The 18,711-nt window shown below is 38.3% G+C and overlaps 1 protein-coding gene across 1 annotated transcript in view; it reads left to right on the forward strand.

Moving 5' to 3' along the window:
• The window catches only part of LOC126249478 (protein phosphatase 1 regulatory subunit 37), a 268,363-nt gene that overhangs the window by 233,110 nt on the left and 16,542 nt on the right, over window positions 1-18,711 (forward strand). Inside the window, exon 8 of the mRNA XM_049951131.1 lies at window positions 2,520-2,708. Coding sequence (XP_049807088.1) covers window positions 2,520-2,708 — 189 coding nt within the window. The remainder of the gene's footprint in view (window positions 1-2,519; window positions 2,709-18,711) is intronic.

An 18,711-nucleotide genomic window follows, 5' to 3' on the forward strand; every position in this document is an offset into this window, starting at 1 on the left:
CTTGTCTGATATGTTTGTTGCACTCCCATATATGTAAGGCACCACTCTCATTGTTTATGCATTGTCACAAGTCACCCATCCACTATGGTGCTGCTCTTTCCCACCTCCATGACAGTTGAAAGCCCTTGAAATTGTTTGGAGAAGCTTTATTGTCATGTGTCAACATCCATGTATTTTTCATCTAATGGCAGAATTGCAGAACAGAATGACAGAGTGGCTACAGTTCAACTCCCATAGTCAGGATACGACACTGAAGACTTCAGATTTGTAACCAGCATGCTTCAAAATATACATACATGATACCTGTTTCATCTGGCATCATGGATGTAATGCTGTCAACAGATTTTTGGATCATTTCAACTGTCTTCATCCCTGAATTAAATTTACCATGGAGGTTGAAAGTGATGGGAGGCTTCTGTTTTTGGATATCATGGTTTACAAAAACAAGATGGTACTCTGGGACATAGTATTCACCGAAAGCCAACACACACTGAACAGTATCTGCATGCTAAGAATTGTCATCCACCATGCCAGGCATGCTTTGGACTCTGGTACACAGAGCATAGGCCTTTTCCGACGCAAACAGTTTAACCCAAGAACTTGCACTGGCTCTTTCTAAGGAATATAGATACTCTGGGAAGCAGATTTGTCTGGCTGTGGAGTTTGGACCATACTTAGAGGTGCATGAAAAGGAACATAGGTCTGTGGCCTTTATTCCTTATGCTGGGGGCATATCATTTAAGACTGGAATAATTTTAAGGAATTTTGACATGAAGAGTGTGTTCTGCCCATCTATGATGATTAGGGAACTACTGGGATCTGTGACGGATGATTTGGGGCTTAAAAATCCTGGCATATATAAAATTCCTTGTCAGTGTGCGAAGGCTTACATCGGCTGTTCAGTTTGCACAGTTTAGGACAGGTGCGTGGAACATCGCCATCACATGAGGCTACAACAGCTCAAAAAATCGGCAGTAGCAGCTCATTGCCTAAACGAGAGACATGGAATGAAATTTGATGAGACTGTAATGGTTGGCAACACTTCCAGTCTTTGGAACAGTGTTTATAGATAAGCAATTGAAATTAGGTTGGCAGACAGTTTTATTAATAGAGACAGCAGTTTTCCACTTGGCAGGACATGGAATCCTGTGCTATCCCACATCAAAAAAGAACGTTCTCTGGTGCGGCCAGCCTGACTGAGTACTCTACTAAGGGTGATGCCACCAGCCCAGTCTTGGGTCATTTTGCAAGACATATGTGAGAGTATATTTTACAATAGGTACTGTTCCCAGCAATTTATCATCAATAATGTCTGTGATGGGTTGAGCATGCACTGTGTGCAGCATGGAGGTTTTTGTAGGATGATGATTTGCAGCCGCGGCATCAGTTTTCAGTGGAACTCAGGACCAGCAGTGTTCTCCTGAAGATGGTGGACAGTTAGATCACCAAAATATTGATTCATGTTGATGTTAGGATCCCACAGCAAAGCCAAGGAGACTTTCAAGACTTTTTACACCAGGAAAGTGTACAAAGTCAATTGAAAGCCCACTTGCATGTTTAGTTAAGTGTGGAGCACCACTTCCTCCCCAAATGTGTGTGGTGCGTGTGTGTGCAGTGCTGTCATACGTTAATGCATGATTTGACACTACCCTTAGTCACATCTTTTTGCTAGAGCTGTTCATCATGTTATTCAAAGATTCCCTACACTCTTCGCCTCATTGTCATTTGGTGCTGCTTGTCAGTTGTCATTATGTCCACAGCACTGATATGTGCCATATTATTCTTTTATTGTTTGTTACTGTGCACAGATCCTATACATGTGGGTGACTTGGTTCTTGCCCTTTGAGTGGTTAATTATATCGAACAAATGTTGCGGTCAGTGCAGCACTTGTAGCTTGTCCATTTCTCACGTAATGATAAATTATATTTGTTTGTTTAATGACAAAAAATGTATTTTTGAAGTGAAAAACACTGCACATATAATGAAGAAACATTTCCTGGTGTCTATTTGACTATCTTTTAGCTGCACACAAAGCACAGTTCAAAACTGCAACTTGCTGCAGTTAACTCTCAACACTAATGCTTCCCTTTTACAGTAGTACTACCAGAAGGAGTGGAGGAAGTAGTAACCCATAACAGGAGGGCCTACCTGATGGCTGCTAACGTGATAAGTTTCCATGTTCTGTTCTGCAAATTTACCCTTCTCACAGTAATATGTGCTTAATTGTTAAAAGCGCTGTTATTATATATTTTAAAAACTCTTCATCTCTGAAAATACTATATATTAAGTATACCGTTGTTTTAGTATCAACAGTAAGATACTGGATGAAATAAGAATGCCTTTTAATGTATTTAGCTTAGTCTTCCCACTATGATAACTAATCAACAGCATTCAGGATTATGGCTATCACAAAATTACAGCCTTCAGATTATGGCTATCACAAAATTTCTCTTATCACTTTGAAGCATGTTGTGAATTGCTTTGTTGTGAATTTACATACATTGTTCTTTTTTTACAGTCTCACAGTAAAACACTGGAAACACTGAATGTAGGCCATAACACACTGAGCAGTGAATGCCTGCATATTATAAAGGAGCCACTTCAGCAGAACCGTAGTTTGTTACGTTTGGGTATGCAGTCAACACACCTCTCATGTGAGGGTGTCATAGCTTTGGCAGAATGCATCGCAGATAATAATGTTATTCAGGTAAAAGACAGATAATACGTTTGATATTTCTTGTATATAAAGTTAATTACTTTTAAATTTCAAAGCTGTTACATAGTGTAATGAACAAAAAGATGTTCAGTGGAACAGCACAGAAAATGAATGTATAGAATAAACCTTGGCAGCGTGAGAGACATTTTAAGACACACTGATCTAAATTGATTTAGTATTTACCTGATCTGGGTAGCATAAGAATTGTAGTGCACAATAATCACTATTTAGATTACAAAGTTGAAATGGGGCAGGGGGGATAGAGGATGATATTACATTAGTTGCAAAGGTAATAACTTCTTAAAGCTATCTGCATAGTACTTTGAGCACCACCAGTATTTCTTTTATTTCTTAGTAAGACAGTTTTTAATTGTATTTATTTATCAGAGTCCATGGCACTATGCAAGATTCAGCTGCTTGGTTGCGAAATAAATCAGTACACAGTTTAAAGAATGATAATTAGAAAATTTGTAAACAAAATATTAAACAACATAAAAACTTACAAGAGAGTATGCAAATGCATAACACATCACACACAAAAAATCTAAACTACTGCTATGAATTTCTGTACAGAATAGAAACAGCATGCCACAATCAAACCTTTCAATGTGAATTTTAATACTTGGGGTTTATCACTTAGTTTTTTTTTCCCCAGTTCTGCTGGAAGCATACTGAAAATGAAACCTGCTGAATAGTGTGTACCTTTCTGCATAGTGCTTAAGGAAGTGTTATCCTAGTGCACATCATTTTACATCTAGTGTCACTGAATGAATGTTACTGTTTCTTCTGAATGAGTTAGCAAAATCCCACGATGGATATGTACATGGATGACAGAGTTAGAACTCCAAGACACCTAAACAATAGCCTACATGAAGTTCACGAACTGACACTGCAGATCAATGTAACTGCCCCCACCCCCCTTTTTTATTTTTTAACTGGAATACTCTTGGTGAGTGCAAAGAGTTGCTCCAAAATACACAAAAATACAAGATAAGAGAAGGAAAGTAAGCAAAGTAAACAAGTATTTGCATTTCAATGCCAGTGACAGTGGAGATCATTCTTAAAGTGAAGATAGAAGCATTCAGTTTCTGCACCTCCTGAACGTGATACTTCCAAGATAGTCTTCCATATACCCTCAGAGCCAATAATTTAAAATGTTTGACCTCATTGATCATTTGGCCAGTTTGCGACAATAAAAATTGGCTAAAGAGTTCTGTGTTAGAAACTGAATGCATTGGTTTTGTTGCTGTTAAGAGTTAATCTGTTGTCTGAAAGCCACATGCTGATGTTACTGGCTGCCCTATTAGTTATATCATTTATATTACATTCCATGCCTTTGACAATAACACTTGGGTCATGTGCAAATATAAATATTTTTGAGTCATCTGTCATGTTTAGTGGAAAGTCATTGATATGCAGGATGAGCAGCATGCGTCTCACAGTAATAAAGTCAGTGGAGTTCACTGACTTTATTACTGTGAGACACATCTTCTTTACTGAAAGCTCTTTGCTTTCTTTATTTTGAAAGGTGGTGGTGTGGACCAAAACAAGAAAAAAGTCTAAAGTGTATAGCTTAAGAGCAATGAGCACTTTCTCATCATTGCTACTCTGAAACACTTCTCTTCAACTGAACAAGTCCTCATAGCCCCGAAGGTATGCATTTTAGAGCCCGTGTTTACCCATTTTATCTTGGTTTGGTCTATACTACCAACTCTAAAGTTTGTCGGTAGAGTTCAAGATAAAGCAATTGACCCAGAACAGATTCCATGACAACCCACACTTTACATGACCCCCATCACATTGACACTGGGAAACTGCTTCTGGTTCCTAATTTTCAGATATAAAGTGAAGAGTTGTTTTCCCTATTCCCATAACATTCTAATGTATGCAGAAGTATTGTATGACCCACACAATCAATTACTTTTGTTAAATTAGAGAAAATACTTGCTGTCCTCAACCTGTTGTTTAGCCATGCCAGTGCCTCACACACGAAAAGATAAATTGCATTTTTTGTGTATACCTCTTTCCTGAAACCAAATTGTGAGTCTGACAGCAAATTATGTGCACTGAGATATGTTACCACTCTGCTATGCATTGCTTTCTCAAAAATTTGGAAAAACTGATATCAGTGAAACTGGCCACTGATTGTTTATATTCTCACTCACCCTTTTATAAAGTGGTTTTACTAACGAGTGTTTCAGTCCATCAGGAAATTGGCCACACCTGAAAGACATTGAACAGCTGACTGAGTACAGAACTGATGTGTGGTGCACTTTTATTCATAATCCCACTTCAGATTGCATCAAACACATGGGAGTCCTTACTCTTTAATGGCATAATAACTGATTCATTTTCATCTTTGCTTGTTTCCTGTGTCCTTACTCTGTAATGGCATAATAACTGATTCATTTTCATATTTGCTTGTTTCCTGTAGAATGCATGTGATGTATTAGAGTTGTAACACCAGCTTTTTAAGATTTCTGCATATTTAATTGTAGGCTTACTAATAAAATATATGTTTCCGACTTTTGACTAGAGGTGATTATTAAATATTTAGCACAACTTTGGTTTATTCTCATGTGAGAGAGAGTTGTAATATGTCGAACACCCACATTCTGCCCCGATATTTCTTTCACAGTTGACCATACAGTTTCAATTTTGCTCTGAAAGCTATTCATTCTCTTTGTTTTACCCTGTCTAATTGTAATCCTCAACAATTTGCAGTATTGTTTGTAGCATAATTTTGTTATTCGTCTTTGACTGTACTTCAAATTATGATACAGCTCTCATATCATAACTTGAAGTACAGCTCCCTTCTTGCGCCCATAGTAGAATACAACATGTGTACCCCATGTAACAGTAAATGATCTAGAACAAATCAGCAGCAAGGTCAAAAATATTGGATTTCCTGGCTACAAACATGCAGACAAATCAAAATCAAAAAGCTTTAAAAAATGGGTCTTCTCCGGACCAGTTGATTAAAAGACTTGGCCTTCAATCCAAGTATGCCATTTAAACATAGAAGGCATTGGCCAAGCTAAAAGCTAGTACCTATCTAAACTCCTTGTAAATAATGATATTTAAATAGTTCTAATACAGAAACACACACTCCAGCTTCAGAAGACCTGCGTAAAAGAGGTAGAATCCATGGCTACGATCTTGTGGGTACTACATATCACAGTGTGTATGGTGGTGCCACCTGTGCAAGGAGCAATATTGAGCATGCTCACCTTATTTCAACAAACACGGAAAATGAGATCCAGTATGTCTCGATAAAAATGGAGGACATCATTATAAATAATATTTGTAAGCCACCAAATGTGCTGTAGCCACTGGGTGTTCTACCAATTACTGCCCATCATCTGTTTTATGCTAGAATTTAATATTCACCATGGTCATTTGAGACTATGCACGTGACTGTGAATGTGGTATTACAGTCAGTGATTGGGCTGAACATGACAATCTGTACCTGTTTTATGATGCCAAGGATTTGACCACGTTCAGATGGCTGCTTGGCGAAGAGGTTACAACCCAGATTTCTGCTTTGTGTACTGGGACTGTAGAGGGCATCCACTGCCTGTGTGCAGAGAAGTCATACATAATTTCCCACACAGCCATCACAGGCCAGTAATGCTCGATATGGGGCTCTCTGTCCCTTTATCGCGACCAAGATGGAATTTCCGCTGGGCTAATTGGCGGTGTTTTGCCAACCACATTGATAAATATATTTGTTTTATTGCACCAGAACCCACCCAAAAACTACCCTCGATTTGTCAGGGCTGTTCTTACTGCTTCTAAGAAACTTATCCCCTGTGGATACAGAAAGGAATATATACCAGCAAGGAATGAACATTGCGAACAATTTTATGAAGAATATAGCAAAACTGGTGACAATGTTATTGCAGACGACCTCCAACGAAGTCTTGACACGGCTAGAAAAGTAAGATGGTGCGAGGCAGTAGAAAATGTAAACTTAAAACATTCAACTTGAAAGGCATGGAGCCTTCTGTGTAAGCTTGGTGGAGCCTCCAATAAACCCAGTCAGAAATCTGGTATTTCAGGTAACCAAATCGCTAACCATATAGTAGAAACATCTAAATCATCCTGTGACAAACAACATACTTCCAAAATAAAATGAGAATTCACCTCTGTAAAAGCTCAGTGCCCAAAAGAATCTAATTTCTCTTCACCATTTACACTGATGAAATTGGATGAGGCCTTGAAACAAACTAAACATGCTAAAGTACTTGGTCTGGATAATGTGCACCTGAAATTTCTGATAAACGTGGGTAATGGTGGGAAAAAATGGCTGGTCAGCTTCTTCTCCAACATCCTAGATAATGGACTACTGCCCAATGAGCTAAGGGAACAAAACTAGTGGCAGTTTTGAAACCAGGTAAATCAGCTGACCAACCTCAAAGTTTCAGGCCAATTACCCTTTTTAGCTATACTTAAAAACTCTTCAAGAGACTCATTTTTAATAGAATTAGTGGATTCATTCTGGAAAATATCCCTGCTAAACAAGCAAGTTTCAGGCCACAGAGAAGTTGCTGCGATCAGGTATTGGTCCTAACAGTTTTCATAGATACTAGTTTCCAAGAAAACATGAAGATATTTGTCACATTTGTAGACCTAACCACAGAATATGACCCAGTCTGGAGAGAAGGAATGGTATACAAATTACTAAAAACAATCTGATACCAAAAAACTGTAACTTCCATCAACACCATGATAAACAATAGGTATTTCCACATTTACTTGGGAGAAAATGTGAGCAAGGAGAGGAAATTAAGTAATGGTCTACCAGAGCTCTGTCTTAGTCCCCTATTATTCAACCTATATATCTCCAATCTCCCCAATAACAGGTCAATAGAATTCTGCTACACGGATGATATCACTATTGCTTGTAAAACCGAAGATCATGTACAAGCGGAGGCAGTTGTCACAGAATATCCAGCCATTATGAGATCCTATTTTAAGTGGTGACTTAAACCCAGTACAAGTAAAACTGATGTATGTAAATTCCATCTGAACAACAACAAGCGAGGTGGTGCAGTGGTTAGCACACTGGACTCACATTCGGGAGGACGATGGTTCAATCCCGCGTCCGGCCATGCTGAATAGGTTTTCCATGATTTCCCTAAAATCGCTCCAGGCAAATGCCGTGATGGTTCCTTTGAAAGGGCACAGCCGACTTCCTTCCCCATCCTTCCCTAATTCGACGAGACTGATGACCTTGCTGTTTGGTCTCTTCCCCCAAACAACCCAACCACCTGAACAACAAACAAGCTAACAAGGAGCTCAGAGTGAATCGTCATGAAAACACTTCTTGCCATAACAAATACTCTAAGTACCTTCGTGTCACCCTTGACCACACTCTTTCATATAAAAAAATCTTGAAAATACTGCTCTCAAGATAACACACAACAATATTATTTAAAAATTGTGTGGAATGACATGGTGAGCTTCAGCAGATACCTTGCTCACATCATCCGTTGCACTGGTCTTCTCAGCAGCTGAGTAGTATGCTCCAGTGTGGCTACACAGCTGCCACACCAACTTGATCAGTGTCTAGCTGAACCGCACTATGCAGTTAATAATGAACAATACAACCAACTCCCATTTATTGGCTTCATCTGCTGAGCAACATCTATCCACCCGCAATCCATAAAAGCGAGGCCTTGCTTAGGGAATACCACAAGCTACAGGAGAACCTGGAATTACCCATACAGGAAGACATACCAAGTCTACAGTGAAATAGACTTCATTCAAGAAACCCACTGTTGTGGCAAGCAGAACAGCTAGATGACAGTAATATCGAGGTGAGAGTCCTGCGGAATCAGAACTGTAAACTTATTGAAAATCCTGAACAGCATGAGTGGTTCTGAAAGTATAACTGTGATACTGCTGCCACAGAACTTGACAGAAAACTATGGGTCAAATTGAACATAACTTACACTGGGCATGGTCAATGCAGAGACTCACTTTACAAGTGGGGCACTACAGAGTCTCGAGTTTGTGACTGTGGGTCTCAGAACCAGTCAGTCAAGCTTATTAGGGATGAATGCCCCTTTTGTTCCTATCAAGGGAGCTGGAGTGACCTCATGAAAGATGATGATACAGATCTTATGTGCATTAGAAACTTATATATTGCCATTTAGATAGTTTTAGATATAGTTTCTGTCTTGCTGTATCCTTTTTATATACCTATACTGATGTTATACACCTGTATTTTTATACTGCTTGTGAGCCATATGACTAAATAAATAAACAGCTCCCATTTCCTCTTACATGATATTATACATCTACATCTACATCTACATTTATACTCCGCAAGCCACCCAACAGTGTGTGGCGGAGGGCACTTTACGTGCCACTGTCATTACCTCCCTTTTCTGTTCCAGTCGCGTATGGTTCGCGGGAAGAACGACTGTCTGAAAGCCTCCGTGCGCGCTCGAATCTCTCTAATTTTACATTCGTGATCTCCTCGGGAGGTATAAGTAGGGGGAAGCAATATATTCAATACCTCATCCAGAAACGCACACTCTCGAAACCTGGCGAGCAAGCTACACCGCGATGCAGAGCGCCTCTCTTGCAGAGTCTGCCACTTGAGTTTGCTAAACATCTCCGTAACGCTATCACGGTTACCAAATAACCCTGTGACGAAACGCGCCGCTCTTCTTTGGATCTTCTCTATCTCCTCCGTCAACCCGATCTGGTACGGATCCCACACTGATGAGCAATACTCAAGTATAGGTCGAACGAGTGTTTTGTAAGCCACCTCCTTTGTTGATGGACTACATTTTCTAAGGACTCTCCCAATGAATCTCAACCTGGTACCCACCTTACCAACAATTAATTTTATATGATCATTCCACTTCAAATCGTTCCGCACGCATACTCCCAGATATTTTACAGAAGTAACTGCTACCAGTGTTTGTTTCACTATCATATAATCATACAATAAAGGATCCTTCTTTCTATGTATTCGCAATACATTACATTTGTCTATGTTAAGGGTCAGTTGCCACTCCGTGCACCAAGTGCCTATCCGCTGCAGATCTTCCTGCATTTTGCTACAATTTTCTAATGCTGCAACTTCTCTGTATACTACAGCATCATCCGCGAAAAGCCGCATGGAACTTGCGACACTATCTACTAGGACGTTTATATATATTGTGAAAAGCAACGGTCCTATAACACTCCCCTGTGGCACGCCAGAGGTTACTTTAACGTCTGTAGACGTCTCTCCATTGATAACAACATGCTGTGTTCGGTTTGCTAAAAACTCTTCAATCCAGCCACACAGCTGGTCTGACATTCCGTAGGCTCTTACTTTGTTTATCAGGCGACAGTGCGGAACTGTATCGAACGCCTTCCGGAAGTCAAGGAAAATAGCATCTACCTGGGAGACCATTACTTGTTCCAATCGGTTACTTATTAGTACTGTGTGACTGGCTACAATTTTTTGATAGTAAAGATCTGTCAAAGAATGAGATACAAGTTTTAAGAAATATATTTATCATTCAAGTTGTTTGTATTTCAGACTTCTTACCAAGTTTCCCCTTTGAGATTGGCTTTAAATGTCTGCATTACAGGTGGACTCGTATCTCTAAATATTTTGTTCACTGCTTTGAGATATGATTCTGCCTTTATTCCTGTCAGTATTACTGCCTGTGCTTCAGGATCAGACAAGCCATTACTAATTTTTCTCGTGCTGAACAATTTGTGACTTATTACTGTTTCTCTGAATTTTAGTAGGAAACTATACTGCCTACACTAAGTTGTAAGATTCAAGTAAGTCAGCATTTGTTTTTCTGGAGAATCAGTCTGAAGGTTTATATTGAAGTCCTCATACAAAATCAGATTAATGTTTTTCTTAAGAACCAAGCCTAATGCAGGGTCAAGTCTGAAGAAAAGAACTCTAGTCTGAACAGCGTCATTTGCAGATGCCCGTAGTGAAAAGTTTTTTCTTTGAGAAATGAAACTCTCCTGCACAGTCTTCAGATATTTTATCTATGCAGTGTTTTGATAAGTCAACACTTTTAAATGAAACATTACACTAGACGTAAATTCATTTTGCGGTCCTTACATATGGCAGATTTAGAGTAGCTTCTGCATGCCATGTACAGCAGTGAATACAAACCACAAATATTCAAATTTATCTCACCTGTAACTTAACAGATTTTGATTAAAGTCTTGCGTGAAGCATTCAAATATGACAGTTGGCTGCTAGAATGTCTACCTGTATTAAGTATTTTGTCTGATGCAACAAGCAAATGGTAAATGTCCAATCATAACCCTAAACTCAGATTATCAGCTGGTAGTGCAGCAGTATATGCATATTCTTTCCCGGAGAACAATGTAAACCATTATAAACTGAAAACAGAGTTACATGTCTCACCAGGGACATCTTTGCTTAAGCAGTTGTAGTGTGTAAATTAGTGAAAGTGTTAAATATGATGTACCATGATAAGACTGGTGACGATTAGGTAAGGCTTACAGCTTGCCAGATATTTCACAAGCTGTGAAAGTGAATCATTAATGGAATACGTAATTATTAAGAATATTGAGATTTGATTGTAATAGAAATTGTATTGAAATTTCAGTAAAGTGTTTTTACTTTCTATGTGGTGCACTGTCAGTTGCATGTCCACTTGTTTGTGCCACATGTAATTCAACAGTTGACACTGAAACGTCCCCTTTGAAGAATTATACATGACTGTCCTTAAACTGATACACAATATTTTTTTTAGCGCAACGCAATCTGACTTTCAAAAATCCCTACAAAAAAAATCACCCTGACTAACATTAACCTATGCGTTTCACAAATCGCTTACCTCACAAAAATCTTGGTTACTCGAACTACTGCAATACAGCGAGCGCCACTACTGCCAGCTAAATAAAAGATTCAAACTATGGAAGGCACTAACTACTGATAGGGATAGTTAGCAAATGAAAGATATTAATAGAGAACAAACAATGTATTTACCTTAATATCATATATATATATATATATATATAGTTCATGACAAATTTCAAAACTCCGCCATCTCTCTCCCCACATCCACCACTGCTGGCGGCTCACCTCCAACTGCGCAACGCTACGCGCTGTTAACAGCCCAGCTGCCCAACACTACAATGGCGAGTATTACAACAATGCAAAGCAGCCACAGACTGCACACAGCACAGCCAGTGATTTTCATACAGAGGTGGCGTTACCAATAAAAAAACCTAAACAGCCTACTTACATAGCCCCCATGCTCCGCACAAAAAATTTTACAAATTGTTTTGGGCAGTGGCCAATAATGATTTGATAAAATTTTTCATAATTACAGTAAGAAAGATATCAAATGCACACACTTATTAATACAATGTTGGTCAAAAGCTAAAATTTTCTCACAGTCCATAAAGACAGTCCTGATAATTCATCACAGTAAAACTGCCGTTTCTTTTCTCAAAGTCTGAGCAGTAAAAGACAATGCACACGGAAGTAGTGGATTTCCATGCAGTCTTGAAGAAGTAGTGTTGTCCTTCCAACGGAAAGACAGTGCCAGCTCTTGACATGCTGACAGATAAAGGGCCACAAGAGAGCAAACCCACAGCAGAGTCAGTCAAAATTTTGAAGAGTATTGGTAGGTAGGTCATCACAGAGCAGACCCACTGTAGTCCTGGTAGAGATTACGGTATAGGTGGGCCACCAGAGGTGCAGACCCAGTGCAGTCCTGGTAGAGATTACAGTATTGGTGGGCCACCAGAGGTGCAGACCCACTGTAGTCCTTGTAGAGATGGCCAGCAGCCATCTGTTGCAACTGTGCAGGTGCACAGTCACCATCGAAGAGTCTTGCGGACAATATAGCAAGTCCATAAACCACCACTTGTGCACTCACAAAGTTTTTTTTCTAATTGTCCTTAGAACCAGCAATGCTGTTAACGAGTCCCTTGCTGAATTATTAACACATGTGCAAACACTAACAGTCCCTACTTCTCACATATTGTCCAAATACTATGACCGACAGAAATGTGTGCAGTGAAATGTAACTTACAAGTTACTTAATTTGATGAACTGGTGACAATTACAATTTTATAACATAAGAATACAATTACAAAGGTACAAAATACATCATTAAAAACATAATAATGCAGATAACATTTGTAGTACAGGCTTTACAAAAGAATCGAAATAACATATACATCAGTGTTACAGGAATTATGACATAAGTAAATACATAAAAGATCAGAATAGCTTTGGAAACAACAACTTCACATATGAGCAACAAAACAGAACAGATAAATAATATCTAAACATCTTTACAAAGTAAATAACATAGTATTAGAAAAATTCTACAACGTAACTCATATCACCTAAACACATAAAGACAGGAAAAACACAAATATACAAGAGTACACAAACACATAGCAGAATAACACAAGAGGAAAGGACAGGGTTTGTTTTACTGCAGTATTTTGCAAACAAAACTTTCTTTGGTTCTTGGAGATCTCCCTTCATTCATCATTATTCCCAAAAGGTCCTATCTATACCTCCTTCCTGTATTCTATTCATATTTCTTTCAAAAAAATTATTTCTGATTGTACAATACTCATTTTGGCCCAAATCTTTTTCATATAACTTCTCAATGCATTTTTTGCCTATTGTCCATAGTCAGTTTCTTATATAGTCTACCCCCTCTTAAGCTAACTTAAATCTACTGAGCTCAGATGCTAAACTAAGGGACGAGGCAATGCGGCAGCACAAAACAATTAGCACAAACAGCAATGATAAAAAATGCAAAAGGCAAAGCAAGCAGCATAAATTACAATTAATATAAGGCAATGAGCAGCAAACAAGAAAAATAAATCAGTAGTAAACTGGCTTAGCAGAGGAACACAAAGTCAAATTCAGTAACACTATGCCTGGCAAACAGCAGAAGCAAATGCATCTAAACATGACAAAGCTCAAGCAGAAAAATATTACAGTAAAGACAACAATGCAGACAAGGGAAATATTTATTCACATCTTAATGTCTATGTAATTAAAGTGGTGCATCACAACTTATTCTACAAAATAAATTACCAAGTACTTGAAAAGAATATTATGTATGCAGTTACTGTTATTAGTCCCTTCTTATTGTTCTTTCCATTCCAAGAGCTCCTTTTTCGAAGAATGTGGGTCATAAAATAATTATTTAATAGATCTGTTGACAGAAAGTGTTCACATTAGCAAATGCATTTAATTTTATTTTATAAAACCAATGCTACAACATAGCTGGAAACCAGATATCAAATGAAAGAAGCAATTACATAAACCAAAGCATAAAAATATCATTCAATAGTCATGTGACATTTCATAAGTTAGTAGAAATTCTCTCAACTCTCGTAGAAAGATGCTTGTCATAATCAGGTGTGCAGATGTAAGTATCTTTCGAAGTAATGAGCGTGTCGTATTTGCGATGCTTTCTACAAAGGAATGTCAATAGCGAGGATAATGGCCTCCCTTTTTTTTCTCTCCACCTAATGGCTTTCTTTTGTCAGACGACTACCTCTCAGCTGGGCGCCCAAAACGCATTACGTCAAGGTCACTTACCTTTCTAACTGAAATATTTACAACAGCAGTTTCCGCTACAGTGACAGTCTCATATAAAAATATTTTCACAGGTTGAGAATTTGCATTACAAATGTGTAGAAAATAAAATCCTTTAAATATAACAGTGTCCAAAAAATTTTCGCCGGCATTGTGATACATTCACGCATTTACACACATTTCATAACTCTTAAAGTACGATTCTTGGTTTCCAACATCCTTTTTCACAAGTCAGAGTCCCTAACCACTATTCATTACGCCTTACCTTATTACACATATACATATTCGTCGACGCTTCTTCAATATTTCATCATAATAAATATGTAGCATAATCAAATTCCTCATATAGCATCAGCTTATTGATCATAAACATACCTCAGCAGCATAATACACATCGTCGTCGTAAAAATAACATCATAACACCTCAGTCAAATCTCAAAAACGTCGTAGCTTTCTGCAATAACTTCAAAACCTAAAAAAATTCTCCGCTCATTTAAATAGTGTCATCCACCTCAAACGTACTTTAAATATCATGACCCATACCAAATACATCATTCAAAGCTCTCATAGTATCACAATGATCCTGAAAAAATATGAAGAGTTCACAAAGTACAAACAAAATACAATTTCATAAGTGTGAAATTATCCACCTGTGTAATTGCATAAACATCTGCCACTGATGTAGAAAAAAAATGTTTGTTTCTCTGTTAAATAATCAGGTAGCTGTGTATTTTGTGTTGGAGAAATATGGTACCGATGTGTAAAGTTGTATAAGCAAATACCATATCAGCTAGGGCTCCTTGTGCTTGCCACACACATGGTACACAAAGTAAGCGTGTACCCCCCTGAGGATTAATGTAATTATACCCTCAGGTGTTACAGATTACAGCAACGGAATGAAATGTATCACGGAAAACCTTTGTATCATTGTACTTCAAATATCTTTAAAAAAATAAATGTTTTAAGTACAAAATTAATCACTCAAATGCGTGTCCTGTAGCGCTAAATGTGCGTCTTGCTGTAAGATAATTCTGTTGAACTGTTGTAGTTATCGTCCTCTGTAAGCAAAGTTCTGCTGAAGTCAATGTACTTACCGCATGATAAACAAAAGTGAAATGCTTTGCGTATACATATCTTAGTTATTACGCTTATTGCCGTGATGAAGAAAGTACTGTGCTGTGACATATTGTTGTGCTACGGAAAAGGCAGTCTCATTGTAGCTATACCACAAAAGTTACTACTAAAACATGTTTTACTTTCCAGAATAATACAGAAAAACCATGCAGAAATAAAACAGAAACACTGCAAAAGCAACATTGTAAACTGTCACTCATTAGTAGCGTCGTGATAAAAATCGTGTAGCTGTCACATAAACTAACCACTGTGTCATCTGGTATCTCACAGAAAGTACTTTAAATCCAGAATGTATTTTCAAGTAAACCAAAATGTTGCATTAAAATCTCATTAGCAGTACCAGTATGTGTCCTAAGTATGTAAGCCTGATAGTCGTTACGTAATCGTGCAACTAACAAGCAAGAATGTACAAATACAACACTGTGTAGTCTGTTCACTATAACAATGCATTCGTAATTTCTGTTTAAAAATGTTCCCTAGGTTCTAGGCTGGATATTTAACTTCAAACATTGTTGCATGTTAACAGATTCTAAGTCTGACAAAGCATACTAGAAATGTGAAGTGAAAAGTTTTATGGCAAAGACAAAGTTAAAAAGCAGATTATCTTTCAATAAACGGTTTTACATGTGAAATGTGGTGTAAACCTTTACTCTTCCTAGTATGCAGACTTTCAACTGAAAAGCAATTGTCATGTTTTATACGTCGGTAAGGAATGCTAAATCTTTTCTCAAGGTTAGCGTCTGTGTTATTTTAATCTGAGCCAGCCGGCGCAGGTGGCTGCCTGCCGTGCGAGTCATTGTCTGTTCCTTTATTGGCGCGCGTTGTTATTGGGATTTGGAGACCTAACTTCTACAAATTCACCTCCTCGAGAGGGCCCTGCTCTGTTTGAATCCCGCCAGTTCTGATGCAATTCAGGTCTGTCGTTACGATTATCTTGTCTGTCGTCATGTCGGTAGATTTCATAATTTCTTTCTTGTCGGTCATGTGGTGGAGAATTTCTTCCTGAATCGTAACTGCGCGCTGAACTGTTGCGTCTGAAGTTATTCTGTCTCCCTTGATAATAATTGTTTTGGTTCCCATATTGTCTGTTTCTAAGGTAATCTCTGTCATATTCATTACTACGGAAATGCGATCTTTCTCTGTAACTATTGTTACTCTGCCAGTGGTTGTCATATGGGTGGTGTCTGTCTTGTTCACGATTTGCGTTGTAAGAATAGCCTTGTCGTGTCCAGTTATTATTTCTTTCATCGCGGAATTGCGACGGATGTGACCTGTAATTGTTGTGTTCCTGTTTTCGCGCTCCGCGATTGTTAGTGTCAATTTCTAATTCTTGTAAGAGTCCTTGAAAAGCTTCAATGTCGTCTTTGCATCGTCCTGCCAAAATAATGTGTCGTAAATGTTCAGGTAATTTGATTAAGCAAATGCGGATGAGTTCTGAGGGGCTGTATGGGTTTGACAGGTACTGATTCTTGTGCAACATGTCTTCAAAATATTTCACAAGACTGGAAAATTCGGATTGTTCGAAATGTTTCATCATTATGATGCTATGTTTTACTCGGTCTTGTGTGGCTTGAGACCAATATGCTGAGAGGAAGGCATGGTAAAACTCTCCTTCACTGTGGCAATCGTGAATGACCGACCGCATTCTTACAGCTGGTTCATTCTCTAAGTAGACACACATAAATTCTAATCTGTGTTCTAACGACCAGTTGGGAGGAAAACAATGAGAGAATTGATGGAGCCATGCTTGTGGATGAATGTCGTTGCCAGAATTCTTAAATGTTTTGAATTTACGTGTAGTAATGAACAGCTTATAGTCAAAATCATCATGTCGGCGAGTCGCATATCGGTCATTGTTAGGTCGTGTCGGCCGTTCCATCTCAAAATTCGGTGCACATTGCCAATTTCTTTCATAACTTCCGAAATGCCCTGTGTTATTATTTTGCGGCTTTTCCGTATTTCTAAGTCCCTCTTCCCGTGTTGGAGCGCGAGTGTCCTCTGAAATACGTAATTCTTGTATTACCTGTGTCAGCTGATCTTGTACTTCCCGGATTTCTCTTTGGTGTTGCGTATTAATTTGATTCAGATTTTGTTTCAGTTTCCTAATTTGTTCGCTCTCTTCTGTGTCATTAAAGACTACCGGTTTTGTGTCATTCAGATTATCATCTACCTACGTAGATAAATTATTTAGCTGATCCGAAAGTTCAACTACTTTCTCTGATAATGAACTTATTTCCTCCATGTGTCTTTCTGAACCAATTTTCAGAGTATCTACTGTGTCCTTTAAGTTTTCTTGAGTTTTTGCAAGTTGCATAACAGAATCGGTAGATGCAACTGAGTCAATTTTAGCTTGCAGGGTCTCATGATTTTGATGAACAATAGTTTGCAGTTCTTTTATGGCTGCTTCGTGATTCTGTAATGCATTTTCATGCCGTGAAAAAAATAGGTTGAAAATGCTCACAAATTTGTGTTTTTACGTCATTACAGACTTTTTGACATTTCGATTCAATGTTATGTAACTCAGTAGTTAAATCTTCACGTGTTTGTTCAAGTGTGGTGTCTAACTTTTGAAGATTTTGTTCCACTGTGTCTAACTTTTTAAGATTTTGTTCCACTGTGTCTAACTTTTTGAGATTTTGTTCCACTGTGTCTAACTGTTGCTGTGTTTGTCTCTGGTGTTGTTACGTTGTGTCTAACTGTTGCTGTGTTTGTCTCTGGCGTTGTTCCATTGTGTCTAACTTTTCAAGCTTTTGTCCCATTTGTTGCATTAATTGTAATAACAATGCACTGGTGTCTGAAACATGTTCCTCAGTGCTTTTCGGCAGTAAATTTGCACCGGCAACATTCACATTTTGACAAGCGGAAAATGTGTCTTGACTCATTTGAAAAAACGGTGAGGACACAAAACCTGAATCTACAGTATTTGCAAAATTGTGTCCTGTCATTTCGGATTCCTGAGGCGAGCTGTTGCCGAGCGATCGATCGATAATGCTTCCCTGTTCACTACCTGTTTCACTGTCTACGCCATTTTTTACAGCCCGCTCCATTTCCCTATGCACAGTTACCAAATTACTACTTTGAACGTCTGTTATTTCATTACACAGTGGTGCTGGCAAGCTACGCTCGTCGTCACTATTATTTCTCAGTTTACTTTGGAGCCTAGTGCTACGTTTTTCACACGCCATTATTGTCACAATATTTCACACGATAACACAGAAAAGCACAATTTGAAGAGCAAAAATAAGAGAACACATTAACATAGCACTGAAAATAATATGT

The sequence above is a fragment of the Schistocerca nitens genome, chromosome 3, assembly GCF_023898315.1.
Source record: "Schistocerca nitens isolate TAMUIC-IGC-003100 chromosome 3, iqSchNite1.1, whole genome shotgun sequence".
In the NCBI taxonomy this organism is placed as follows: domain Eukaryota; kingdom Metazoa; phylum Arthropoda; class Insecta; order Orthoptera; family Acrididae; genus Schistocerca; species Schistocerca nitens.